This window comes from Lontra canadensis, unplaced genomic scaffold, assembly GCF_010015895.1.
Source record: "Lontra canadensis isolate GAN:19392208 unplaced genomic scaffold, GSC_riverotter_1.0 scaffold5, whole genome shotgun sequence".
NCBI lineage: Eukaryota > Metazoa > Chordata > Mammalia > Carnivora > Mustelidae > Lontra > Lontra canadensis.
In genome coordinates this window covers 2,921,469-2,949,311 of record NW_022630999.1, presented here as the reverse complement: position 1 = coordinate 2,949,311, position 27,843 = coordinate 2,921,469, and the positions used below count along the sequence as shown (strand labels likewise).

The following is a 27,843-nucleotide window of genomic DNA, read 5'->3' as shown; positions in this document are numbered from 1 at the left end:
AGATCACAGGGCCCAGGAGCTTGGCAAGGGTGGTCTGGCAGAGTTTTGACACTCTTATGGGATTAGATTATGGGGAACTGGAAGACCCCTTCCTAGCATATAAAGAAAAAAAGTAGTTGTCTGATAGTTCCTTGAAACTCTTCAGTGAGTTTTATTTATTCAGCCCAGGGAGGGCAAATTACCTTGGCTTGTATTCCAGGACAATATATTGGTAATGGCTGCTGGAAACCTGTAATGGGAAAATTCTAAGATCATATTTGGGCTCATTAAGAAAGTGTTGTCACTTATACTTCAACTTAAGAAAGAAGGAAAGGGCAAGAAAGAAAGAGAAAGAAAGAAAGAGGGAAAGAAAGAGAGAAAGGAAGAAAAATGGGAAAGGAAGAAAGAGAATTGTCATAAACTGGCAATGTCAGCTAAGAGTTTTGGAATGGGGATTAGTGGCATGCCACATAGTTCATATCCTTTCTTTAAAGATATTTTCTTTTTTATTTTTGTCTTGTAAAAATCTGAGTACTTACATCCAAAAATCCATTTAATTGTCCCATAAACTCTGTGACGTAACTATTGTTTTAATCTTCATTTTGTTTTCAGATGAAGAAACTAAAGGTACAAACATATTATTTCCCCAAGTATTAGTGCTACATGTGCCTAACTTCAGGGCCTAGGCTTTTAACAAGCATGTCATTTTCCCTTAGAATTTTGGACTCCTGATATTTAAAGTTGTTATCACTCATTTACACCCTATAATAAATGAGTTTTTCTCTGTTGTCTTACCTAAGGTAAGAAAACATAAAAGATTAATAAGCTCAGCTGGGCTGAGGACAAAAGATGAAGACTGACTCTTAGTCTAAATATTGAAAACACAGCTTAGTATATGACTACTCCCATCAAGGAAATATAGATTATTTCTGGATCATTCTAAGGATGGAATGCAATATATCTATACCATTTTTACCTTGAGATCCAACCCAAGTAGAAGAACTATTTTTTTTTAATATTTCATTTATTTATTTAACAGACAGAGAGATCACAATTAGGTAGAGAGGCAGGCAGGGGGAGTCCGGGAAGCAGGCTCCCTACTGAGCAGAGAGCCCGATGCGGGGCTCGATCCCAGGATCCTGAGATCATGACCTGAGCTGAAGGCAGAGGCTTTAAGCCACTGAGCCACCCAGGTGGCCCTAGAAGAACTATTTTTAGATGAGATTTTTCACTCCTTGCATTTTTTCATTCTAAAAGCAAAGATGTTAATCACGATGTCCTAATGATATTCTGAATGCAGGTAATTATACTTTGTTTTCTTTAAACACTTAAAGTGTGTTCTTTTAATGGGATGATCTCACTCTTTATGGAAACACATTATTATCGCTTTCCCCTAGTATTCATTTCTGTAATTAACCGTTAAAATCATTTGTAAATATGCAAGTTACAGTGTCCATGTAAGAACAGTTTGGATTCGACCCAAAGGCAGGAAAAATACAAAACGACACAAAAAAAAATCTTCAAACATCCTTAGGTGGTGTTACATTTATCCAAATATAATTTGACTTTTTGTCTGTTCTTTTTCTTTTACAGAAAAATCTGTCATTGCTCAACCAGTATTCGTTTTTGCAAAGAGAGAACACACTTTTAAGGTAAGATCAAGCCAATTTTCTTTGTTTGACTTTGACTTTGACAAAATGATGTTTCAAGAAGCCAGTGGCGCTGAATGGTATCATGGTTGCCTTAGTTTATCCTCTTGCTCCTCACTTAGCAGAGCCGAGCCTCTAGAATATTTCTACAGTACGTTCTTACTGGAAGCAATTAGGTCTAAATGGGAGGCCAGAGGCCTGCCTTGTCTTGAAGCTATGAATAACATACCATCTTTACCAAAATTATAGGGTTTTTTGGAGTGACTTGGAAAGGGGCGGGACTGAGAGAGGTTAGTAGGGTCGAAATTCCTCATGGGTCTCCACTGACCTCGCCTAAAACTGGGTACAAAATAAGTTCTAAACTGTGATGCTTGATTTATAAGGGATCTTAAGGTCCCTTAAGGTCTATATCATACTGAAACCACCTGCTTTGAGAGACCAACGATAAGATTAGTAGCTTTCCCACTTTAGCTCAATTAATATTTTCCTGTTATTCATTCCTGCTTATCCAAGTCATTTACCCTACTACCCACAAACTCACTAAAGAGACGCTCAGGGGTGCCTGGGTGGTTCAGTGGGTTAAAGCCTCTGCCTTCAGCTCAGGTCATGATCTCAGGGTCCTGGGATCGAGCCCCGCATCGGGCTCTCTGCTTAGCAGGGAGCCTGCTTCCCCCTCTCTCTCTGCCTGCCTCTCTGCCTACTTGTGATTTCTGTCTGTCAAATAAATAAATAAAATATTTAAAGATGATCTTGGAAAAAAAAGAAAAGAAAAGAAGAAGAGAAGCTCAACCCCCCAGCCCTGGTGGAAAAGTCAGTTGCCCTGGTCAAAAAGTCAGTTTCCTGGGCCCCACCCCAGGCCTACAGCTCAGATCTTGAGAGCTGGTGTTTCAAATCTTCCTTTTAAACAAGTTCTGACAAGGGATTCTGCAGTCGCTGAAATACAAAACTGCTCCACTAAGACTTTGTTTTGTCTTGAAAATATGCCTAGTGAGTAAAGGAGCAAAGGTGAGTGGGTTTGCCCTGACCTAGCTGAATAGACGTGGCTTTTGAGAATTCTCTTCTAAAGTGACAGGGTCGAATTCTGATGCAACAAACACTCAGCTCTCATTGGCAACTTTGTTTCTTTCCAGAGACCAGCAGAAGACACTGAAGCAGCCGAGTATGGTAATGACTTACATCCTGTATTTCAACCTGTCTTGGGACAAAGAAAAGAAGCAGGCACAAGTGTTTTGGCATGTGGCAAGAACTGGGGAAAACTTCATGGTTCTGCTGGTGTTTAACACCAAATAAACTGGCTTTTGTTTTGAAAGATGACATGTAGGAACACTGATGTTAGCAATGCCTAAGATCCCTTGTTTCTCCAGTGCCTGGGTCTCCACCAACCAAAGACACTCCCTACACAATCTCAAAAGTCACATGCAGTTTCTTGCTGAAGCCACTTGTTTCTAAGGGTTTCTTAGGAGGATGAGATGCCTATCACTTTAAAATCACCAAGCTATTAACCCCAGTGTTTAAACTTGGGCTTCAGGACTTAACATGTTAGCAGGTGATGATCTATGTAGGCAAAAGTTCATTCTATTTATCCTTTCCCATCTTGGTTGAGGATAATTTGTTATTGCTGGCAATTTTACCTGTCCTGTTGAATTTCTTTCAGAATCCAATGGTTTTCTAAGAAAGCGTGCACGGTCTTCATCTTTTACTTTGCATACGACAGATCCTCAGTTCCGAGGAGGTAGGTATAGACCTGACTGTTGGCTGGTCACTGTTATGTTTTCTCTGTGTGAAATTAGTGAGAAACTTTTCAAAGGGAAATGTTTAAAAGTCTACCCATTGGAGAGTGTTTATAATAAATTACTGGATAAAAATAGCAGTCTATAAGATGGATTGTACAGTCAGTCACTATGTAAAAATTCAATTTGTCAACATGGGATGGAAGATGGAAAGGACATCAGCCATAATGCCAGCAATGGTTGTCTTAGGTAGGGGGATTACACAGGCAATTTGGGGTTTCCCACCCACTCTGCACTTTGTCATGTTTCCAGAGTGTCTGCATTGAGTATGCATTAACTTTGTAATTAGGGGAAACTGACATTTCTCCCTAAGTTACCACCTACTTAAACAAATAGATGTCTGCCTTGAAAAGAACACTTTAAGAACTTCATCACATACTCTATTCTGAATAAACCAGTAACTCAGTTTGCCTCTCTTCTATACTCTAAGCACTCCGTGATTCCTTTTATACATGACCGCATTGCCCTCTCTGCCTTGTAAGACAGCTATCTCTGTGTATGTCTGTCTCCTCCACTGCGCCTTCCTTGAGGTTGTCTTCATGCCTGGTAGAGTGTCTTATACATGGGGAGCACTCCAATATTTATTGAATTGAATAGAAATTAATTTATAATTCTCATGACAGGCATATTTTATTTCTATTGATTAAAAATACAAAACTGGGGCGCCTGGGTGGCTCAGTGGGTTAAAGCCTCCGCCTTCTGCTCAGGTCATGATCTCAGGGTCCTGGGATCCTAGCCCCGCGTCAGGCTCTCTGCTTAGCAGGGAGCCTGCTTCCCTCTCTCTGCCTGTCTCTCTGCCTACTTGTGATCTCTGTCTGTCAAATGAATAAATAAAATCTTTAAAAAAAAAAAAAAACAAACCTTTTCTAAATTAGTGATATAGAAATTTTAGAAACAGCAAAAGTCCAAATCAAAAGAAACACAAAAACCTACTTCCTCACTGACTTCAGTTTGCAATTTGCTTCTAGCATCCACCTTGTCCCAGAATCGAATGAGATCATCATCCTTCACCAACCTCCTGACCTTCCCCCCTTCTGGGCCAGGTAATAAACAGCTTCTAGAACCTTGAGCCTGACACTCTGACTTTTCAAAATCCATTCTTGGGGTGCCTGGGTGGCTCAGTGGGTTAAAGCCTCTGCCTTCGGTTCAGGTCATGGTCTCAGGGTCCTGGGATCGAGCTTCACATTGGGCTGTCTACTCAGCAGGGAGCCTGCTTCCCACCCCCCGCGCCTGCCTCTCTGCCTACTTGTGATCTCTGTCTGTCAAATAAATAAATAAGATCTTTAAAAAAAAAAATCCATTTTCACTGATGGTACTAATGGTGAGCTTTCTTACTCAGCTACTATAAAATGCTGGCATTTTAGTGGCAAATAAAATGCAGGCCTTAGCAAATTATTATTAGTAGAATGCCTTATGAATTCCAATTCCACAAATCCAGATGGTGTATCTAATTTTGGCAGAAATTTTGAGTTTGATGATTCTTTTAAGGAATTTATGTTTATGATAGCAAAATGTTATATAAGGCAGCTCCATAAGATAACTTTATTTTATTCATTAATATTCATCTGTTTATAATATATACAGTGCTCAAAATATACAGCTATACTTATTCCAAAATTTATGCTTTAGGTGACTATTCTAAGGTTGAGAATATGATTCCTTTTATTTTCATTTATATTTTTAACTCCTGTGGGAGATTTTTTTTTCAAAGATTTTATTTATTTATTTGACAGACAGAGATCACAAGTAGGCAGAGAGAAGAGGAAGGCAGGCTCCCTGCTGAGCAGAGAGCCCGATGCAGGGCTCGATCCCAGGACCCTGAGATCACGACCTGAGCCGAAGGCAGAGGCTTTAACCCACTGAGCCACCCAGGCACCCTGATTTATATTTTTAGAATATGATTACTTAAACTTTTCACTAAAACATTACTTCTTTTAATTTGACATTTAGAGTGCTTTGCTAACGAAATCTATCTTGTCATAAAATATTTGAAATGGTTGGAACATTACATTGAAATTACAATTTTATATTCTTTTGTTTTTGTTTCTACTGAACATCCGGCTGCCTTTTCCAGGTTAAGCTTGCCACTAAGAAATAAAAAATACAAACTATTCACTTCCTTCTAAATGATCCCTTCTTACATGGGAGCCATGGGGTTTTCAAACTAATGAATTTATATTCTTATTAATAATTCCAAACATGACTGAGCAACATACATGTCAGATACCTTTCAGATACAGAAGAAATACTTTCAAGCTCAGTAGACCCCCTTTAAACCTGAATGACAAGTTACAGACATTAAAAGAAATAGGGGTCCTAATCCTAGAGAATTTGTTTTATTGTATTTGTGCATAAAGTGAAGGGATGGATATAAGTTATCTGAGTAATTGTTTTGATTCATTATTATTTTAAACAAGACATACACATACAAAAAGATTAAAGGAACATTGATATCAGTAAGTACCATTCCATTTTATGTTGTGCAGAATGTTGGTGGTATTGGAATGGAGAAAAATAGTACAATTTGATATGGCCCATTTGTTGCTGGTTTTTAATACTAAAGATCATAAAGCATTTAATTGAACTTTGAATTAGAGAAGTGATTCTATCCCAACCTTTGTAGGTTTTTTTTTTAAAAATAAAGATATTATTTATTTATTTGACATAGATAGAGAGATCACAAGTAGGCAGAGAGGCAGGCAGAGAGAGAAGGGGAAGCGGGCTCCCAGCTGAACAGAGAGCCCGATGCAGGGCTCGATCCCAGGACCCTGAGACCATGACCTGACCCGAAGGCAGAGGCTTAACCCACTGAGCCACCCAGGTGCCCCTGTAGTATTTTTAATACTTAGATGAAGCAGTTCTTATTCTTTTCTCATTTCCACTAATCAAATCCTCAAAGGTTGCTGTTTCTGCAATTTGCAACCAAGAGGGAGGTGATCACTTTTAAATGTATAATAGTCCTATATTGCAACCACCATCCTTAGTCTTATGCCACCAACACACTTCATAGAAAAATCCCCTAGCATAACAGTCATCTCTCTCTACGTATCACTAGAGTGGGGAAAGTGGAAGAATTTGCTATTAGTTTCATAACATTTTATAAGAAATACATATTAAGGGACACCTGGGTGGCTCAGTGGATTGGGCCTCTGCCTTTGGCTCTGGTCATGGCCCCGGGTCCTGGGATAGAGCCCTACGTCGGATTCTCTGCTCAGCGGGGAGCCTGCTTCCCCCCACTCTCTGTGCCTGCCTCTCTGCCTACTTGTGATCTCTCTCTCTGTCAAATAAATAAAATCTTTATATATATATATATAAATACAGAGGGCTCACTACTATCAGATTTTATAATATGTACTCATTTCAGTAATCATTTTCATGGTTCTAAAGAAGAGTGCCTGTTCCATTAGTGGACCAATTTTCATTTATATTTCTGAAAGTCAGCAGACATATGTGGCAGGACTCCCTGCCATCGCCCGTTTCTAGCGGACTGCCTTCTCAGCTCACTGCCCACAGATATTAGTGCCAACAGCGACATCTACTGGTGAATGTAGTACAGGACCGTTAAAACCCGAATTCCTAGAAACTGACTCAGCTTTAAAACGCACTAAATATTTTTTCTCACAGTGAAGAAAAACAATGTTTTTATGACATCAACTCTTGTGCAAAGGGATGTGGATATGAACAGTACAGAACAAGGTATGTAGTTTATTATAAGAACCTCTGAAATTTTACATTTTACCATTTATAGTTTAATTTGTTGTGTGTGTGTTGGGATCTGGAGGTACGGTCAAGTGACAAAATGTGAAAAAACAAATTTGGTAAGCAAAGTCCCAGGATCAAGATGAATAGATAGGGGGTAAAAGCTAGGTCTGAAGTAAGCACTAAGCAATTCACTGGCTATTTTGACGTTGATCAGTCAACATTAATCCCTCACTTAATGATGACTTTAGAAAATAAACGTTAAATTAGTCAAAAATCTGGAGGAAGAAATATGTCACTAAAGATATAGTGACTCCTTAATTCTGGTCTTTTAAGGTCCTGTGAAACATTCCGATCATGTCCTAAGACCTGCTGTTTTGCAACCACCTCAAGCTCTAAGGTGTGAAAAACTAAGAAAAACATATGGACACAATACCTTGGAATCCTGCAAGACTAAGGAAAAAACAAAAAATAAGGTAAGAAAATCTCCTATAGTGGGATTGACATCAAGTCTCCATCTTTCATTTAGTAGATTGTTCTGGGCCCTACGTTCAGCGTTAGGGGCTGCCTGACTTTAGTTCTGTTGCTGAAGCAGCTGCCAGGCTGGAGAAACACCCAGACGAAACACAGAGGAAGCAGCCCTCGGTGACCTTATTAAAGTTGTCCTCTTGAAATGGAAAGTATTCCTAGAAACTAGTTTTGTGGTCTCTCCCAGCTGTAAAGTTGAGTCCCTTATGGTAGAAACTCCTGGGGCATTGTTCCAGGGCACTGACTCCTGATGAGAACAGCGGGAGCAATGAGGTGGCCAGGACCAGGAGCCACAAATCAAAGAAGGAACAGGCGTTTTCTGCATCTGCAGCTGGTCGACATCCCAGTGCGGCCTTGCCAGTTTAGCTCACACCGGGAATCCATCCAGATCCATCTTCATGGATAACGGCAGCAGGGAATTACCCACACAGAGTTGGGAATTGGGAAGACTGGGGAAGCTTCTGAAGACAGAGAAATAGTCTCCCTTCCAGTGGTTGTGGATGGCTGAGTCCCTCACTGCGGGCCTTTTTAGGAAGATTGTCATTTTGCTCAAGCTGTGCAGATACGGGTTTGGGGATATTCTGTTGCTGTGTCTTCCAGAAGCTAATACTTGAGAGGAACGGCACCCAGGATTTCAGTCATTCCATTCTTCATTTGTTTCTAGCTGAACTGTTGAGGCTTGGTCTCCTGTTTTATTTTGTTTTTCAATACTGAACACAAAGACAGGGACACATGGAAATTAAGATGCCAGTCATTTCATCAGTGCAATGAAAAAAGAATCAGATCAGTACTAATCCTACCTCTGCCCCTAACTAACTTATGTTTACATTCTTGGTCAAATCACCCAATCTTCTCTTTTCATCAGTGAAGTGAGAGAGTTTAACTTGGTCAGCATTTGACAACATTTTTGTAATTCCAAGCCTTTTTCTTTGTGAGATATGATCTCATGAGACTTACTGTGAATTTTAAAAATCATTTCATTATTTCTGCATGGAATATGGCATGAGTTTTAAGTAAGACATGTTTTAAATTTCAAATCAGTAGATTATTAAAAGTTTTCATTTAAATACAACCTAATAATCATTACATTACATAAATTCTTACTTTTATCCATTTAAGAAGAGATGCATGTTGTTTGTGTGAAGTATGTAAGAAAAAGTATGATATGTTGACTAATTTCTAAAATGTTATCATATTGCATATAACTTTGGAACAGGATGTACTATAAATTATAGATTAAATTTTTTGTTACATATTATGATATAAAAAGTAAATCAATATTTCTTCTTTGGTATGGTTTATTGAAACCTTGCATTATATATTTTAAAAATAAAATTTATTCTTGCATTTTCTTTCTAAATGATAAACAATAAGAGAAATTTTCAGGTAATTGTTTGCAAGCATTTCTTCTTGAATAAATTAAGCATATGAATGGCACTTTATTAGTGAACAGCTTAATTGGATATGCCCATTATTTAATTTTCTCTGTCTAATAATGACCTTTGAAGATTTAAAGACATGCTATATAAAATGCAATGAAAGAACTCTGACAAAATAATGTAATTTACAGATCTAGTGAAAATTATCTATAGGTGAATTTCATAGAACTGCTATTTTCATGTTCCTTAATGACTTTTATATAAAATCAGAGCAATTTTCATTCACTGTCATCAATCAGTGGTCACTTATTAAGTACAATTTAAACAATATATGCCAAATAAAAACCATTTTAAGTACATAAGAGTAAAAACTACCATTTGTACTGAGAGATAAGTCATCTGAGTGACTGACTCATGAACATGCACTTTGATCTTTGCAACCAACAACATATATTCTCTTCATACATATTTCTCAGCTCTCAAATTCTATTATAAAGGGGAAAATGCTCCATATTATTTTTATTGATTGATATAAAATTGAAGTGGAAACAGACCCCATCTACCTTTAAAGATATGAACTCCTTGAAACATCTTTGCAAACCCCTGCTGGGGGAACAAGGTGTTCCTAAAACATTGGAGATACTAGATCCGATCATTTCTAGGGCTCCTTCCAGTTCTAAAATTGCTCACGCCTTCATTTATATATTAATCAGGTAATAAACATTTCATATACGACAGAGTAACTAGTTGATTAAGTCACCAGTCAAAAATTTTTAGATGAAGAGATGAATGGGATTTCCTCTAACATTTGGTGGCCGTGCTGGTGAAGCTCTTAGGGTATTTTCAGGATTAAATAGACCTGAAGGATACATTTGTGAAGCTAGAAATGAGAATTAATTCAAAAACATAAAAGTACCAAAAGGAAGTGGGATTTCTGAATATAATAGCAAATGCTACAGTCCCTAGTCCCTGATGTCAGACAGACCCTAGCTCTAAGGTCAGCCCCATTTCTGGTTGCCCAAGCCTGGCCAAGTTATTTAAATTCATTACGTCAGTTTACTCATTTGTAAACTATAAAATGTGGATAAAAGACATACAACCTATACAGAGATGTTGTGAGGAGTAAATGAGATAATGTTCTCAAAATGCTTAGGGTAGCATTTGAACATAGTAACTTTGCAATACATTTAACTGTAACTAATGTTTCCTTATCTGATGCTCCTTCAGTAAGGCAATTGAAAGGAACCTTCTGATGAATTGCCTTTCTTTCAGATTTCTGAGGGGAACTCCTCTTTGCTAAGTGAAAATTTACCAAGTGCCAGAATTTCAGTCCAGCTGACTACCAACCAGAATTGTTTAGGTGCTACATCAGTAGGGTAAGTTAATGATGAGGCCACAGAAAGGATACCCTTTTATTCTTGCTTTATCATTATCATCATTTATGGAAAATAGGTTTCTGATACTAGACAGATAAATGGCTAAGATTTCTCTTTTTTTAAGATTTTATTTATTTGAGAGAGAGAGCATGAGCTGGGGGAGAGGCAAACAGAGAGGGAGAAGCAGACTCCCCACTGAGCAGTAGGGAGCCTGATGTGGGACTCGATCCCAGGACCCTGGGATCATGACCTGAGCCAAAAGCAGACACTTAACTGACTGATCCATCCAGGTGCCCCAAATTGCTAAGATTTCTGTTTGAGATTTTCTAAAAGACACAAATTTAAAATGCTTTTCAAAATGTGTCTAATATTTAAAGATTATTGTATTAATATCAGGTTATCTCTATTGTTTTGTTGACTTAGGTGAGAATATTTCAAGAACATACAGCTAAATTTTTATTTAGTTAGGAATTAATTATCTGGCTGCTAGATCAGCCTCCCCATTCTCTGGTGCACCCCCCCCCCGCACCCCACCATCTCTCATTATTTTTAGTGTTATTCCTTATTTATTGACATACATTGGATAGACAACAAAGAAAGCAGTATAAGTGTGCAAAATGGAAGTTAGTATTTACCAGTGTCATCAGCAATGAAGGCATGTTTGATCTGAGAGATGATTAAAATTAGCCATAGAGATAACCAGACTCACATGATTAGGGCCCATGTGGATTCCATAGCACTTACCTATGTTGCACACTGGGGTGCAGTGGGGATCCCAGACCACATCAGCCTACAGATAGAAAGCCGCATATCTTTGAGTTTCTCATCATGCAAAACACTTTTTTTTTTTTTTTAAGATTTTATTTATTTATTTGACAGACAGAGATCACAAGTAGGCAGAGAGGCAGGCAGAGAGAGAGGTGGAGGCAGGCTCCCTGCAGGGCAGAGAGCCTGATGCGGGGCTCGATCCCAGGACCCCGGGATCATGACCTGAGCTGAAGGCAGAGGCTTAACCCACTGAGTCACCCAGGCGCCCCCATGCAAAACACTTTTAATGACAAGAACAAAAAAGTTCCAGGAGGTAAAAACCCAAATTAAACAAAAGCACACTTAAGTATAACAAGATAGATTGGCTGTGCTTTTGCTCTGGAGACCTCTGGTGGCTGAAAGCATCAGTCACTTGGGGAGGAGTGAGAAGAAATGAGAGATCGGAGAGGCTGTGCTGGAAAAGCAAGAAGATAAGGTCTGGGCCAGCCCCTGGTTGATCACACAGCCTGAACAGTGATGGGCATGACATGTGTTTGGACTGGTCTTAGCTAGTGCTGTCACAGCTGTCAAATAATTTAAATATCATCCCTGGGAGGACCTCACTTTTTCCTTCATTTCTCAGATGCAGATGAACAAGAGTTAGCAGATGTTTTTATGCTTTACATAAATCTGTTAAACCATAGGATTACTTCATGTGCTAAGGTCTAATGTGCCTTTATCCCTATATTAAAGAACAAATGTTCATTTCTTTTCCTTAGATGTCAAGCAAAGGAAGATAAGTATTCTTTTAAAAGCTGCAGTTCTGATTTCGTGTTTGGAGAAAACATGGTGGAAAGAGTTTTGGTAAGAATTTGGCATATATTTCTATTATAAAAGCTGTCACTTCGAGTTTCTGGAGGCAAATTAATTAAAACAATGTTAAATTGGAGCATACTTTAACTCCTGAGTCCAAAGGCACGTTTTCTTTCTTTAACTGCAAAGATTCTCCTGGGAAGCAAGTTCTGGTTGTTAGAATAATAGGCAGGAACCCACAGAGGAAGGGAATTATGTAATTATAACATTATTAGTGATGAGAAATATTAAATAGTTCTTCGACGTGTTACACCCAAGGTACCCAAGGAAATCCCAGAATTATCTGCAGTAGATGAGTTAACTGGTAATGATATTTTAATATCAGGTTTTTGATAGCATCTTTCGTAACAAGATGCACTTAAAACCATTTGCCTATTTTTTCTTGTTAACCACAACCCTCCCCTTCAAGCTTTTATGGTGAAAAACATTATCACAACTTTTTTTTTTCAGGTTTTAAGAGGAAAATCACAGTACTTTACTTGTCTAGGGAAACATACTTGCCAAGTGGAAACCGTTAAGGAGTATTACCAGCATCCCTATTTAGAAGTGGGCGTCCTCCTCCATGAAGCGGTTGCTACTGTGCCCTCCACAGTGAGGGTGCATGAGGACTACTAATTACATCAAGGATCCACAGGAGGCCACGCAGATTTAAAAACCTGTATAGAGGCTCAGAATAACAAAGAACCAACCATGAGGCCTATGTATTCCAAGATTTTTAGGGCTTTCACAAATCAATCCCTTTTAAGACTTGGTTGATTCTACACCTGCCTCAGGTTAAACCTAAATTCTGAGACTAGTGTCATAGCTTTCTAGCTTAGGGGCACCCTCTGTCACTCTCAAGGTGAAGGGCAAATCCACACTTCTAGGGCTGTTGACCTACATTTTTTAATCTGAACCAGAATGGACCAACTTCCAGAGGGAAATTCTAGGCGATACATTTAGGCACATTTCTTCCATATCATTTAGTCCTAAATTTGGTACTAGATTAGCCACAGCTTCTGTAAGATGTCACACACACACACACACACACACACCCACACACTACTTTCCAAGCCCCACAGGATCAACTTTAACATCCAATTCAACTTACCAAATATATTTTGTGTTCTCATCATATCCAAAGCTCTGGTGTTGTACTCAAGTTTGGCTGCATATTAACAATCATCTCGTTTTCGTGAGTCTCTGAAGGGTTGCATATGCCGGGCATCTCCCCAAACCGATTAGATCAAAGTCTCTGGGTGAGGCTAAGTGTCACGTGATTTGAATGTACAGCCAGGATAGAAAAACACCTGGGTGAGTGGCTATGCAAAGATATAGGGAGACACTGTATTCTAGAGGTGCTTACAATCAAAGAAGAGACAGAGACATGCCTGAGCAAATGAACTACTGTTGGTATTAGAAATTTGGTTGGAGGAGGTACCTGTGTACATTTCCTGAGGGCACTTCCAGTCTGGCTTGCAAAGGAAACAGAGCTTCCTGTCTCTCTAAATTGATAACATCCTAGGATGGCAGGAGCTACAGTGATCACTCGTGTGTGTCCTCTGGTTAATCCTATAATCCTGTGACCTTGTGATTTGGGGGTCAGAATGCCCTCATGACTTGTTTGCTGACCATGCGCTGTCCCAGTGAGTCATGAGACTTTCTGTGCCTTCCTGTTTATTTTCTTAAAATGGATATAATCAAACCCATCTCTACCAGTTTTAACAGAATATCTTAAAAGTTCCAATTAAATGATGTGGAAGAATTTTGAGTTCATAAAGAAAAAGACAGAAACCCAAGTTCTGAAGTGCTGTTCTAATTCCCCCTGTTCTGTAGGGGGCTCTCTGGGATCTTAAATGGCCGGGCAATTGCTCAGTTTTTCTTCCCTGGCCTTGGTTAGAGCGCCCGTGCAGGGCCCCAGGTGTGCAGCCTTAAAAGCGATTGTTGGCAGAAGTTATCTCAGAGAAAACTTAAGATGAGCTCTGAGACAGCGAGTGGGTTCTCTGGGTAACTTGTATGATTATTTTGGATCAAAAGTGAAGTGTTGGGAATACTGAAATACCTTGCAACAGAGATGAGAGTTTCATCTCCTTTATTCAGGTTAGTCTGGTCGTAGCCAGGAACAGCTGCTACCTCCTCTCAGGTCCCTAACCCTTCTCCCCTCGTTCCTGGAATGAGATCCCACTTGACGTAGGCTGGTGGTAACTCCATTACGCTTCCTAAGGATCAGGACCAAGGTCCTGTGATGTGACAGGAAGGATTTCCCTGCTGAGCACACAGGGAGCCCAAAACAGAAACATCGCAGTGGAGTTTGTTTGCGTGTTGAAGTAGAAGAAAGAAAGCTGTAGAGATACAATTCAGTAATGTATTTTTTTCCCTCATCTAGGATACTCAGCATCTCACCCACCCTCAACTTGAAAATGACTCACACACTAAGGAAAAACCCTTCAAATCCACTCTAGAATTTCCTGCCAACTCTCCAAATTCAAGTAAGAATTATTTCATTTGTTAAAAAAATTTTTTTGATTCAATTAGTGTGTTTCCTGTTTTCCTATGTCATTTGTTTAATATCTATAAAATACAAAAACAATAATGCAGTGCTTTAAAACTTTTGGGTAAAAAATTAAAGCATACAGATATGGTTGTATGATACATAAACTTAGATTTTTTTTTTACTTGAGGCTATGAGAAATTAAAGAGATGTATCTAAACTCGGGTAGTTTCACTTTTGGGAAACGCTCAATTTTTTTTTTTTTTTAAAGATTTCGTTTATTTATTTGAGATAGAGATAGAGAGCACACACAAGCATGGGGGGGTGGCAGAGAGAGAGGGAGAAGCAGGCTCCCCCTGATCAAGGAGCCTCATCTGGAGTTCGATCCCAGGACCCTGAGATCATGACCTGAGCTGAAGGCAGATGTTCAACAGACTAAGCCACCCAGGCGCCCTGGGAAACACTCATTGTTATAAAAAGCTAAGGGGACATATATATTCATGGGGACAATGAAGAGCTTGTACAGTAGAGAAAATGAGGTCATTTATGTGTCTTTTCTCCCTCTTTTTTTCTTAGGCACAGACTCTGTTAAAAATATATCCTTAATTGAATCAGCTGCTGCTTTCTCTTCTACACCGTCTCCCAAATGCTTGCTAGAGAAAATTGATGTTGTAACAGGGGAAGAAGCAGAGCATAATGTATTAAAGGTCTGTATATCACCCGGTGCTCTTTCTGCCAGCACGTGTATACATGAAGCCAATTTCTATAAGCAGGAACACCTTTACAAATAAAGGCAGAAGTATCATTTTCCTGAAGACAAAGCTGCTTCAATAAAAACGTGAGAGGCTTCCAAAGACGAAGCCAACATTTTGTTGTATTCATACGTTAGTATATGTAATTTTCAGGAATTTGGATGTTTGGGTTTAAAAGCATTCACGTTTGTCTGTTAGAAGACAGCCAGGCACCCTGTCTTAAAACAACTTCAGACCCATGTTTTACACTTCTCATGCGTACTTTTATAATCAGTGCTATCATCCTATGATTTAAAAGTTCTACTTACCCTGGACATTTTTAAATGATAAGATGAATAAATTTCAGTTCAAGATAATTTAAAAAATTCTGCTCGTCCTTGAAAAGTTCTTCTATATAAGTTTTGGACTTCATATAAAGCAAGACTTTCATAGTGGTATCCAGTATTATATACATAGGATTTGAATGTTAATTGCCCTAGGGATCAGCCAAGGCAGAGGAAATGTAATTACTATGACATAATCGTTTTTCAACAAGGTGCAGGTTTCCCTTTCTCTTTCTCCATCTGCATTTACCCCCCAAATCTTTCCATTTCTCTCCTCCAATGATTTACTGATACATTTGACGGTACAAGTGTGCTTCCAAGCCTAACTCTCAGATCAGATTAAACTGAGATTAAGTGAAGTAATTGCTAGCTGTTGAGGCCCTGGCAGGCTGTATTTTTAACAAGTCATCTCGGTGATTCTTATACACCGTAATACTTAATTTTGGTAAGCATTAAATTATAGTATGGTACTCTGGGGTACCACATCTAGTTTTGATGCTGTGTTCCTCAAAAATTTTTAAACATGCAAATAGTTTCACTATTCCTTTACTTTCACGTAAGTTACATAGCTCAAATAACATTAATTTCATTTAAACGTTGGTACACATAAATATATTGTTAAGTGATGCAGAAAATAGGTATGGTATTCTGCCATTTACAGAAAAATTAAGGGACATACATGTTGGCATGTATGTACATGCAAATATCTCTAGAAAGAGAAACAAAATACCAGCAACAGCGATCACCTGTTGCAGAGGGTGGAAACTGACAGATGGAGAAGTAGGGCTGGGAAGGACTTTCCACTTTGTACATCTTTTTCCTTTTTGATGTTTGAACTATTCAAAAATTGCATGTTTTAAAAGTTAAACAAATTTTTAAAGCTGGTTTACAAATCATTAACAGAGGTTATTCTGGTAAAATCAGACAAGAAAAAGTGTTACAGCATAGGAAAGAAATCACTTAAAAAATTTTTTTTTTATATATTTGACATTTTAAAAAATTGTCCTTTAGATCAACTGCAAGCTTTTTATATTCAACAAAACAACACAGTCCTGGACTGAAAGGGGCAGAGGAGCTTTGAGGCTGAATGACACAGCAAGCAGTGACTGTGGAACATTCCAGTCAAGACTAAGTAAGGAATTGTTTTGTACAGCCACCCACTCTTTCTCAGAGTAAAATTGCCAATAGATACACATCATCTTCTGGAGATGTGTTATCAGAGTCAACAAATCAGACTGTTGAAAGCAATGTTGTTTCTAATGTGCTATAGCAGCTTCGTGTTTGGAGCAGGCAATGGTTCTGCCTCTATCACTGACTAACTAGTGACCTTGGACGAGGTACTTAATCTCTCCCCGCCCTAGTTACATCAGTTTCCAATGGGGAGACTAGTACTCCGTGACTAATTGAGCAACTGGGAGAATTCCGTGAGATAATGCACTTCAGCAGCTCTGAGCAAGCCCAGCACACACCTCAACAGTAATTTCCGTGTGACTTAAAGGTGTGTGATGACATTAGTTTTGAAGGAAAAATAGTTTTTTCAAAAGAAAGTATTTGCCCAGGCATTTCTTCTTGGCATTCTACATAGGGCGTGTAGCTTGAGATGAAGGGCCAGTTTCCCAGGAAATAAAAGTGTGTGGTTACTGACATCCAGAGCGATGGTGAGAATCTGGAGTCGGTCAAACTGAAACACTCAGAAAGTTTTTGGCATCCGAAAAGACACACTGGGCTTTGTTCAGAGGCCCAAACTGAAAGTGAGCACCCTGGGCACGGTGGGTAGGTTTCCTGGTCAACACTGGGAAGTCAAAGCTGTGGAGGGGACCCTTGGTAGAAGTTGGATTCACATATATGGATGTTTACTGAGCTTCAGATATCGAGCTCGAGAACCCAGTAAGGAACAGAATTCAGACTAAAAGAATAGGAACTTAGGTCTTCAGTTCTATAACTGGCAAATAGGTTTCCAAATAACCCAACCAAGCATTATTCCCAAGGCAGGATGCTAGTTGTTTTCTACTCTTGTTCCACGCCACTCTTTCTACTGCCTGCCAAAATTTATGATGCATGGTGTTTACATTGCTGGGTACCTTGATTTTACCTTTTATATGGTATATCATGATCACCTTTCCACATCAGTAATTCTCTTTCTTCCCAATTCTTAATGGGTTCATACTATTATCTTGAATAGCCATGTCATCATTTATTTCGCTACTTCCATTTTTTGAATGTCTAAAGCCCAGTTTTCACCACTGTAAGCAATTCTTGGATAAATATTCTTCAGACCACTAGGTCCTCAAAGGAGTTCTAAAATTTTCATCATTTTTTAATACTATAGTAAAAAAATAAATTCCAGCTTTTAAGCTAAAAATAGTCCTCCAATATAATACAGCTCGGTTGGAAAACCAACTTATAATCAAGCCAAATTACAACCTCATAGTGAAAATACAGTCTGAAAAACAACTGTAATGATTGACTTTGCTTTCAAAAATGGCACATTCCCCAGGAAGGTCAAGGAATCCACTGTTCTGTAGTCTTATATATTTACCTTCCCATTTTAGTTATGCGCAATCAAGGCAGCCTGAGGCTGATTCTCAATAGCAAACTCTGGGCTCAAATGGAGATCCAAAGAGCGAACCACAAAAATTTGCGAATAACAGCTACTGATTTAGAAGACTATAGCATCAAAGTGTTTTTAATTCAGGTAAGTAACAAAGTTCAGTGATAGAGAATTACTCTACTACATTTCTAGGTCTCTGCAATTGCTAATTTGTTTAATTTCATTGTAACCTGTACCACTAGCAAAAAACAAACAAACATCATCCATTGATTTTGGTTGTTTACAGTTTAATATAAGTTTTAAATTTTATATGAAATTTATAGCTTGACACCAAAATCTATGAAGATCAGTTGGTATATGTCCTGAGACACTAGTATTGATATATGCTTCAAACCTTCACATTTTTCTTTACCATTGAAATTATATCAACAATCTTACTAGGTTACCAAAGGGACTGTTGTCAAGATGGGCTCCTAGGAGTCCAGGGGAATACACAGCCGAGTGCTTATACTGAATGCTGAAACTAAGAAGGCTTTGCAATCACTAGAAAGGAACCAGTGAGAAATGGAAAAACACAGGGCTAGTAAATTAGAAAAACAAAAAACAAAACAAAACAAAAAAACAAAAACAGTCCAAGAGCAAATTCCCATTCTGGACATGAGTCAGTCTCCAAGGTAACAGGATGGGAGCACAGCCTTAGCTTTTCCTGGCAGCAAGAATGCTTGACCTCAAATACAAGATCCAGGCACAAAAGAGAGAGAGCTGGCAGGAATCAGACCAGAAAAAAGGCTAGGTTTCATACATAGGCTGAGACCCAGAAGACTGGAGAAGACTGAGTACTCATGTGACCCAGGCAGAGGGTAACAGTACAAGTAAATTAGCTCCCATATAGTACTGGGGGGGAAAAAAAGTTGCCAAGTGCCCAATGATGAAAAACCAAAGGTTTTATTAACTCCCAGTTAGGGTACTCTTAGGTGTAAGTGATGCTGAGTATTAAGATGTTAGAGTAAGAACAAGCCCAAACGCTGTTCATCATTTAGGGAGCCAATCCCTAGTACTCTGCCCGGCTGGGTCCCCTAACTTTGAGCAAGGAAAGCAGCCTGCTTGTTGCTAATACTGCGACCGAGACCAATAGCTAAGATGGGATTGTGCTGTTCAATATCTGGCACACACTGACTCCGTAAATTGTAGGATACCTGCTACAGATAAGCAAACTATATGAAAATAAAAATCACTGCAATTTCCTATCTAACGGATGGTCACTACTAACATTTTTGTCGTATATTTTAGCATATATGTGTGTGCGTACCTATGTATGTATTGTACAAACTGTATGATCTGCAGGTAGCTTATTTAGATCTCTGAACTTGATTTTACTCATCTGCCAAATAAAGATAATAGTAATATACTTTATAAAGTGGTTGAATAGATAAGAATGCTAATATTTGATTATGAAGTACACGTATGTAACCTTTTCACTCATGAATGAAAATGAGTGTTTTCATGTCATTAAATAGTTCAGTCTTTAAGAAATCTTTTAACAGGTGAAAAGAATTCTATTATACACCCTAATTTATTTCCACTATTCTACTTTATTAAGTAGTTAGGTAATTTACTGTCTTTTGTTATTATAAATTCTGCAAGGAAGTTGTGAGGAATTCTCTGTGTACATACATGTTAATTTTCTTGGGATAAGGTTTTGACTTGTCTTGACAAATTTCTCTTCAGAAAAACTGAATCGATTTTCATTCTCACCAGCATTTTCTTATGGTACTTCTTGGGAATTATAATTCTTTCAAGCACTGAAAATTTGTTATTCAAAAAATATATCATTGTGATTTTATTTTTAATTTCTTGTTCTGAATTTCTTGAATGGATATTTCTGAATGAATTTGGCAAAAGGCAATATGTTAACTAGTGGAAAACATATTTAAATTTTAATGTTAGAAAGTCAAGGTGACAGAGTAGTATTTATATTTCAATTGCAAATACTCTTTCAGTATTTATTAACTTACTAAGAAAAAAATTACACCTTTGCATATAATGTAAAAAACGAAATCAGTCAAGAGTCAATAATTATTTTCTCAACATTTACTATATAATATTTAGCACAATATGAGGAAGAAAAATATTCTATTTAACTTTTAGTTATTTTCTCCCAAAGTAATTAAGGAAACTTAAGAACATTCAAATGAAAAAATATAATTTTAACCCTTCTCCCAAAAAGTTGGCATGTAGTTTGTTCAACCCTCAATTTCTTGGCTTTGATAAGTAAGACAGCTTTCTGGAAGATTAGCAAAGAGAAAAATTTACCTAGATTCTCTTTGAAATTGTGCAAAGGTTAAAAAAAAAAGTAAACCGCTGCCATGTCACCTAAAAAGAACATTGACTTTGATGGCAAAGATCTGGCATTCAAGCCCAGTCATTTGCAGACAAGCTATATTCATTCACACAAGTCATTGTACCTTTCTGAGCCATAATCTCCTCATCTGTAGAGGGAAGTGGGAAATGAGTATATACTGAATACTTGTGCTGGGTACTTTTGCTAATAGAAGTGAAATAAATAATTCACTCATGGTTTTATTGGAAGGATTGAAAAAAAAAAGAATGGAGTAACCATAACTGTTATACCAATGTTATTGTTACCATCATTTTTTATATTAATCGCATCCATAAAAACAGCATAGAAAATACTGAGAGGAAGGACTTCTGATGTATTTCTGATACAATATTGTAAGGGTGGCTCTGTGGCCCAATGGACGGCACACTGAATTTCTGTGATGCAATATTACAGACTGCTCTAATGAGCTCTGTTTTCCCACTGAGCTGGGAGGCTTGCACAGAATGTTTAAACACAGTCATGTAAAGGAAAGGCGGTCTTTTTTCATCCACCCTACACTTTTCTACAGTGTAAAACAGTGGAGAAAGGATAGTCTTAAATTCAAATGGAAATTTTAAATCACAGGGCGCCTGGGTGGCTCAGTTATTAAGTGTCTGCCTTTGGCTAGGGGCATGATCCCAGGGTTCTGGGATAGAGCCCTGCATCAGACTCCCTGCTCAGGTGGAACCCTACTTCTCTCTCCCATTCCCCTGCTTGTGTTCCCTCTCTTGCTGTCTCTGACAAATAAATAAATAAATAAATAAATAAATAAAATCTTAAAAAAAGAAATTTTAAATCACAGAATTTCATTTCTCAGTTTAAAATGCACAAATTGGGACCTGTTATAAGATTATTCACTTTCAGATTCAATTTGTTTCAAGATGAGTGGCTTTTTGCTCTTTAATTTTTAGGGTTATTTATAGTCTAGATTTATGCCATTTGATCCCTTCCTTGTTAATAGTGAAAGATTAAAAAATTTCTAAAATGTGGCTATTACTGAGTTATTTATACTCTTTTTTTTTCAGATTTTTCTTTATTTATTCGACAGACAGAGATCACAAGTAGGCAGAGAGGCAGGTGGGGGGGTGGGAAAGCACACTCCCCACTGTGCAGAGAGCCTAATGCGGGACTGGATCCTAGGACCCTGAGATCACGACCTGAGCCAAAGGCAGAGACTTAACCCACTGAGACACCCAGGCGCCCCAGTTATTTATACTCTTTAAATTTTAGTTTCTTTATTTGGGGGAGGCAGGAAGAGGGCAGAGGGAGAAGGGGAGAGAGACTCTCAAGCAGACTCACACTGAGTTGTGTGAAGCCTGACATGGGGCTCGATCTCCAGACCCTGAGATCATGGCCCGAGCTGAAATCAAGAATTGGCTGAACCACCCAGGTGCCCTATTTATATTCTTAACAACTTAATTTTCCTCATGCAGGCCAGCGCCAAAGACATAGGATGTCTGTACGCAGCAATACATCACCGGCTCCTTGCCCTTCGGAGCTTCAATAAACAGAAAGATGTAAATCAAGCTGAAAGCCAGTCAGAATCAATCCTGCAACAATTAAACTGCGAGAGCTGTGATGAGGATGAGGATGATTTCCTCCAAGTCACTAAAAATGGATCAGGTAAGTAACTTTTCTTTTCTTAGGTCAGCGGTTTAAGAAAGAAATCTTCTGCACAATCCTAATACATGAACTAGATTTTTGTAAAGTGGAACTTATCTATTTAAAGTGGATGGGAATTAGAGTCCTAGCTCTTTGGATCAGAGGAATGGGTTTGGAAATCATTGTCTTCTGTGTATGGCCTTCATTAGGATTTTGCCAAAATTCCTCTTCACTGTGATGCCCATATGTCATTTGCACATAGATTTAATAAAAATGCCATAAAGTCTTACACTGAAACTAACCCATTTATTCATATTTCTCATCACTTGTTCTCGTTTTCCTATTATTGGCCATAATAGAAGAAATCATAAATACATCATAAAGGTAAAAGCACATTACGATGAAGCCCACCAGACAGATCTGACTTGAAATACTGAGACTCCTATTTGTCTCCTTTTTGGAATTTGACTGCTTTATTCTCAATGACTTTTTTTGCCTATGGCAAGCAGTACTATTTTTTTATTGGGTCAAGATTCATGAATTGAGCAAGGTTCAATTGGAACCAGTTGTTAGTAGATTTTTAGGTTTCAGTGCTTGTCCTGATGATAGATTTAAAACAAAAATTTATCATTATTTTTGGGGAGAAATATGGTCAAGGAAATAATAAGACCAGCTTTGCTATATAAATGGTGCCAAGTACGTTCAGTAATAGTTTCATTTAGGCCTGAATTCTGCTTTACAAAGAACTGAGTAACATCCTTACAAAGACAGTGTATTAACATTTTTCCAACCTTTAATCATTTTAAATCTTAAAGGTAACGTAATCATACATAGTTTAAGAATCTACCACAGGACATGTGCAAAACTTGATGAAATATCTTCCTTTGCCTAATCCTAAGAATGTAATCAAGAAGAAAAATGCACAGAATATGCAACCCAGGCATATAAACTGCTTGACTAAAGTGAGCCAGACAACCAAGTGAATATGATTTTTCTTGTCACTATTAAACAAATGGTTTCTTATTCTTTAAAGTGTGAGATCTATACATAAAATTATCTTTTATAATGCATATATTGTCAATAAAATGGGGTCTATTGGAAAATTAATTGGTATCCATCAAAAATGTTAATTTGAAATAGGATTAAATGGCAAAATTTTCTCATCAACAAAAGTCACACTTAGGAAATCTATATTTTATTATATTCCATTTTAGGAAAAAGGATTATTCAACTCTCTTCATACAAAATGAGAAACAATGGAAATAATGCAAAGTAAATGTCAATCATAGGAACCCATCCTTCCTCTGCCATTTTCTTTTTTCACTTGGTATTTTCTCCAGGAGGTGTTACATACAAATGCTAAACTATTAGGAAAGCAATAAAAAGTCTATTTTTTTAAACTTTGTTGCCCATGAATTAAGGAAAGGTTTAATTATCTGAAATGTCACGTTTAAAATTAGTAACATTTCCAAATGTTACATATAAAATGTATATTCTATATATCGCATTTCCTCATAGTAAGCATAGTCATGCATATTCATGTTCAGTTTTGTTCAATATTAAATGTAATCCGAATATAACATTTTATAATATTTTGAATTTATCTCACAGATCCTTCTAGGTGGACTCACAGACAGTCCGTTGCCTGTTCATGAGCGCCATCTACCATAAACGTGACAACATCTACAAAAGGATTGGTCACCTTACTGAAAATACTAAGCCATCCTAACGAAATGAGAAGATCCTATTAATTCCTTGAAGAGTTTTTATAGCAAAGTTCATGAAAGATAATTTGTTGCAATTAAGATTTTTCTCTTATATAGTTTAGTAATTGCAAGATTTTACATTTTGTTTATTGTGGAGAAAATGACAGAATTGAAGAAATACATGGACTTTGGAAGTTCAAAATTTATCATTTTTGAAGAAGCTAATTTAGAATAGGATTTGATAACTAATTTGGACTATTCATCACATTGGTGGATATAATAGTTAAAATAAATTGCTGGATTTGATAAATGTTTAACTAAAATGTTTTTCAGTCATACATTGTCTGGTCATAAAACAAATATTTTCCAAGATTTCTAGTCATTTCTTCCAAAACAGTATAACTGCATACTAACATTTCATTAAGTCATGTTTCTCTTCTGGGAAATGTGTATTTTCATGTAACCTTTAGATTTACTAATATGTTATGATTATATATTCATGGTATCAATTCCTTTAAAGATAGTATTGTTCTTGGACTTGTATCCATTGCACCTTGTATATGCTTGACAACAGTCCAGCATCCAATAGTTGTGGAAGGGATGAACAAAATATTAACTATGTAACAAAACAGTAAGTATATAAGAAGTAAACTATGTTAACTTGTTCTTTGCTTTATGTAATTAAATTGTCATTAATAGTCTAATGGGTATAGCCGTATAGAGACCTTTAAAAAAAAAACAAATATATTCATATATATCCAAATGAAATTTGTTCTTAAATGCTGTTACTGTGGTAGACTATGGTAATTTCAACAGTTGTGCAACAAAGTTCTGATGCTCCTCTTTTGAGATTTGTCTCAGAGACACTTTATGAGTTACACACAAAAATTAGGGCTTCTAGCCATATTTCATTTTTCAATCCAGTTTGATCTCCCTATGACTTCAAAATGACTTTTGATCATGATTTCTAAATATTCCCTTATTAGAAGCATCTTAGTTTTCTCAGGGTGCCATAACGAAATACCACAATGTGCAGCTTCAACAATATAAATTTATTTCTCACAGTTCTAGAGGCTGAGAAGTTGAAGATCAAAGGGTTAACACAATAGGCTTATTCTGAGGCCTCTGCTCTTGGTTGTAGGCTGCAGTCATTGACTCCAGGGCTCACAGGACCTCTTCGTTGGAGCACAGGCAGGGAGAGAGCAAGCTCCCTAATGTCTCTTCCCATAAGAGCACTAATCCCATTAGATGGGAGCCCTGCCCCCATACATTTATCTAACCCTAATTACCCCCAAAGCCCATCTCCAAATTCCATCATACTGGGGGTTAGGGCTTCAACATATACATTTGGGGGAGAACATAAACATCCAGTCTGTAACTAGGGAATAGGATTTACAATTCCAAAATGATTTCTGAAAATTTTTGGAACAATGACAACATATTTGGAATAATGGGTCTATCTTCACTAAATGCTACTTTGAAGAACAATATTCATTTGGATATACGCATGTGATTATACATTTTTTTAAAGTCACATTATTTTGCTATAGTACCTCTCATAGTAATAAAAGCAATTATTTAGATATAGATAGGTAGATTCATACATACATACATACACATAGGTATGGTCAAATCTGAGCTAATTTCTGACAGTTTGGCATATGAAAGTTTAATTAACTCTTTTAGACTCTAATTTCATTAGTATATAAGTTGTTCAGAGTTTTGTTCTTTCCCTATAACTTAGTAAAATTTAGCTCATTCATATGAATGAGAGAGGCTCATTCATTATAGTGACTATAGAAGAAATACAGCATCCTTCTAAAATAAGCAATGATTCAGGAAATGGAAAAGAAAAATTAATGTGAGAGAGGAATACAGAAAAGGTAAAGAGAAGGAAAAATAATCAAAGAATAGCTCTAGCATAAAAGGAAGAATAAAAACAATGGGAAAGCAAAAGTTTAAAGTAGTTTGGGTTTTTTAACTCCTAAAAATGCCTCTGATGCTGAAGACATCAGAGTCAGTGGAAAATTTTCTTTAGAAGTGGAAATAAACAGGAAGACATCTGGAGAAGAAATTAATTCGTTCTCTTTTCCTATAAGATCTTAGCTGATATGGAAACATTGTCATTGCACTAAATTGTTAAAGTGAAACAGAGAACAGAGATCTTCTTTATCTTCCTGACATGTTCATTCTTGTGCTCACTTTAGGGTGGAGATAAAGCAGTATTTTCTCAATGCTTCAGATATTTTAATATCATTTGAATTTATTCTTTCTTTCTTTCATTTTCCTTGTACTTTCACTTTCCTTATACTGCATACACCAAGCAGAAAAAAAATTAGACTACTTCAATTACTTATTTACTCATTAATGCCAGTGCAACAGAATAAAAAATAGAGTATCAGAAAGGCAGAGAGAAAAAGTGAAAATTTCTTGATTATGACATGGTTACCAACAGCAGATACATGGTATTCAGGTTATGATTTTCAAACCATTTCTATCCACTCTACTATTCCTTCTTATAGCCTTTATGCAAATATTTAGTAATATTTTAGAGGGATAATATAAGTAAAAACATCTTATTATTTCTCTTTGTCCTATATCTTCATCTAACCTTCCTCTTTTTGGCTTTTCTACGTATGTTGACCTTTCTGTAAGGTGAAGAGATCATCATACATGATAATCATTTTCATAAATTATGAGATGATTTCAAAGGATACATCTTAGATTTTGATAGAAGCTGCTTTTTGTCAAAATTTACTTCAATATTTCCCAAATATACTAGTTATATATTTAATATTATATCTAATTATATATCTTAGATTCATATAACCTGACCATTCTTCTCTTTCAACAGGACTTTAGACTCTACTAAGTTATTCAGCTTAATTATGGGCCATCAAAATGTTCTCTCTTAAAATATTATTTTACATCCATTACTGTCAAAGCCAGGAATCTTTTGACCTTAACGATGAATATCCCATACAAGTCTTAGAATATGAGGATGTCATTAAAAAAAGGGGGGTATGTGTATCTCTCCTAGAGTTAGAATGTATGTGAAATGGGTTGGAAGGGCATCTCTTAACCTTTGTAAATCCTCAAATTGTGAATATCACAATGATATTTTCCCTGTAACATGTTGAGAAAATAATTTTCCCTGTAACATGTTGAGAAAAATAAGCTTCCTGAGATGTGGTTACCAGGTGGTTGGGTTAAGCCCACTCTCTAGAGAAGTATATCAGCTGTGCCAGAGATGGGTTTGAGTTTTTGAGACTCAGTTACATTACGGATTGTTTTAGTAGTTCGAGGGTTTTGAAACTCGTATTAAATCCACGAATGCAAGCACTTCTGTTTGTTTTGTGATGGACAAATCACACCCACAGTACTGCAGGATTCTGACATCAGACTTGCCGTGGACAAACTGGAATACATGAACACATTTAAAGTCTCTGAGATGATATTTGGAAACTGTGGCATTAGAGAAGTTACTGAAATAACTGGCAAATATGTAGCCTAATAAAGACGATGTAATTGTTTTCAAACAATTAGAAGTTCACCAAATCTTCCTAATTTCTGCCAAGCTAGTGGATATAAAAGACTATTTCAGTGAAATTACCTTAATTTGTATTTTTCTAATTTCTACTAAGGTTGAGTATCTTTCAGGTATTTATTCTCTGCTTGTTTTCTTCCAAGAAATTCCAGTCAAAGCAAAGTGTGCCTGTCAAAGCTAAGTGGCTTTGACACTCTTTTTAAAATTCTTTTATATTTAAAAGATTTTATTTTTTTTTATTTTACAGAGATCACAAGTAGGCAGAGAGGCAGGAGGGGGGGTGGGGAAGCAGGCTCCCCGCCGAGCATAGAGCCCAATGCGGGGCTGGATCCCAGGACCCTGAGATCGCGACCTGAGCCGAAGGTAGAGGCTTAACCACTGAGCCACCCAGATGCCCCAAATTCTTTTATATTTAATTTTAACCTTATATTTCTGTATCAGTAAGGCCCAATATTTTCATGAAAGTAGGAAAATAGTATAATTCAGTATCAT

The 27,843-nt window shown here is 37.2% G+C and overlaps 1 protein-coding gene across 4 annotated transcripts in view; it reads left to right on the top strand.

Annotated features, from left to right (window-relative positions):
- The window catches only part of RANBP3L (RAN binding protein 3 like), a 45,581-nt gene extending 20,993 nt beyond the window's left edge, over positions 1–24,588 (top strand). Inside the window, exons 2-15 of one of the 4 annotated variants that reach the window (XM_032851335.1) lie at positions 1,573–1,631; positions 2,759–2,792; positions 3,283–3,360; positions 4,387–4,461; positions 7,043–7,114; positions 7,454–7,593; positions 10,297–10,400; positions 11,927–12,011; positions 14,386–14,488; positions 15,067–15,197; positions 16,577–16,697; positions 18,118–18,260; positions 21,930–22,119; positions 23,710–24,588. In XM_032851335.1, the coding sequence (XP_032707226.1) occupies positions 1,573–1,631; positions 2,759–2,792; positions 3,283–3,360; positions 4,387–4,461; positions 7,043–7,114; positions 7,454–7,593; positions 10,297–10,400; positions 11,927–12,011; positions 14,386–14,488; positions 15,067–15,197; positions 16,577–16,697; positions 18,118–18,260; positions 21,930–22,119; positions 23,710–23,753 (1,379 nt within the window). In that variant the 3' untranslated portion in view covers positions 23,754–24,588. The other 3 variants (XM_032851337.1, XM_032851336.1, XM_032851338.1) reach the window with 3 other exon arrangements.
- The last annotated feature ends 3,255 nt before the right edge of the window (positions 24,589–27,843 follow it).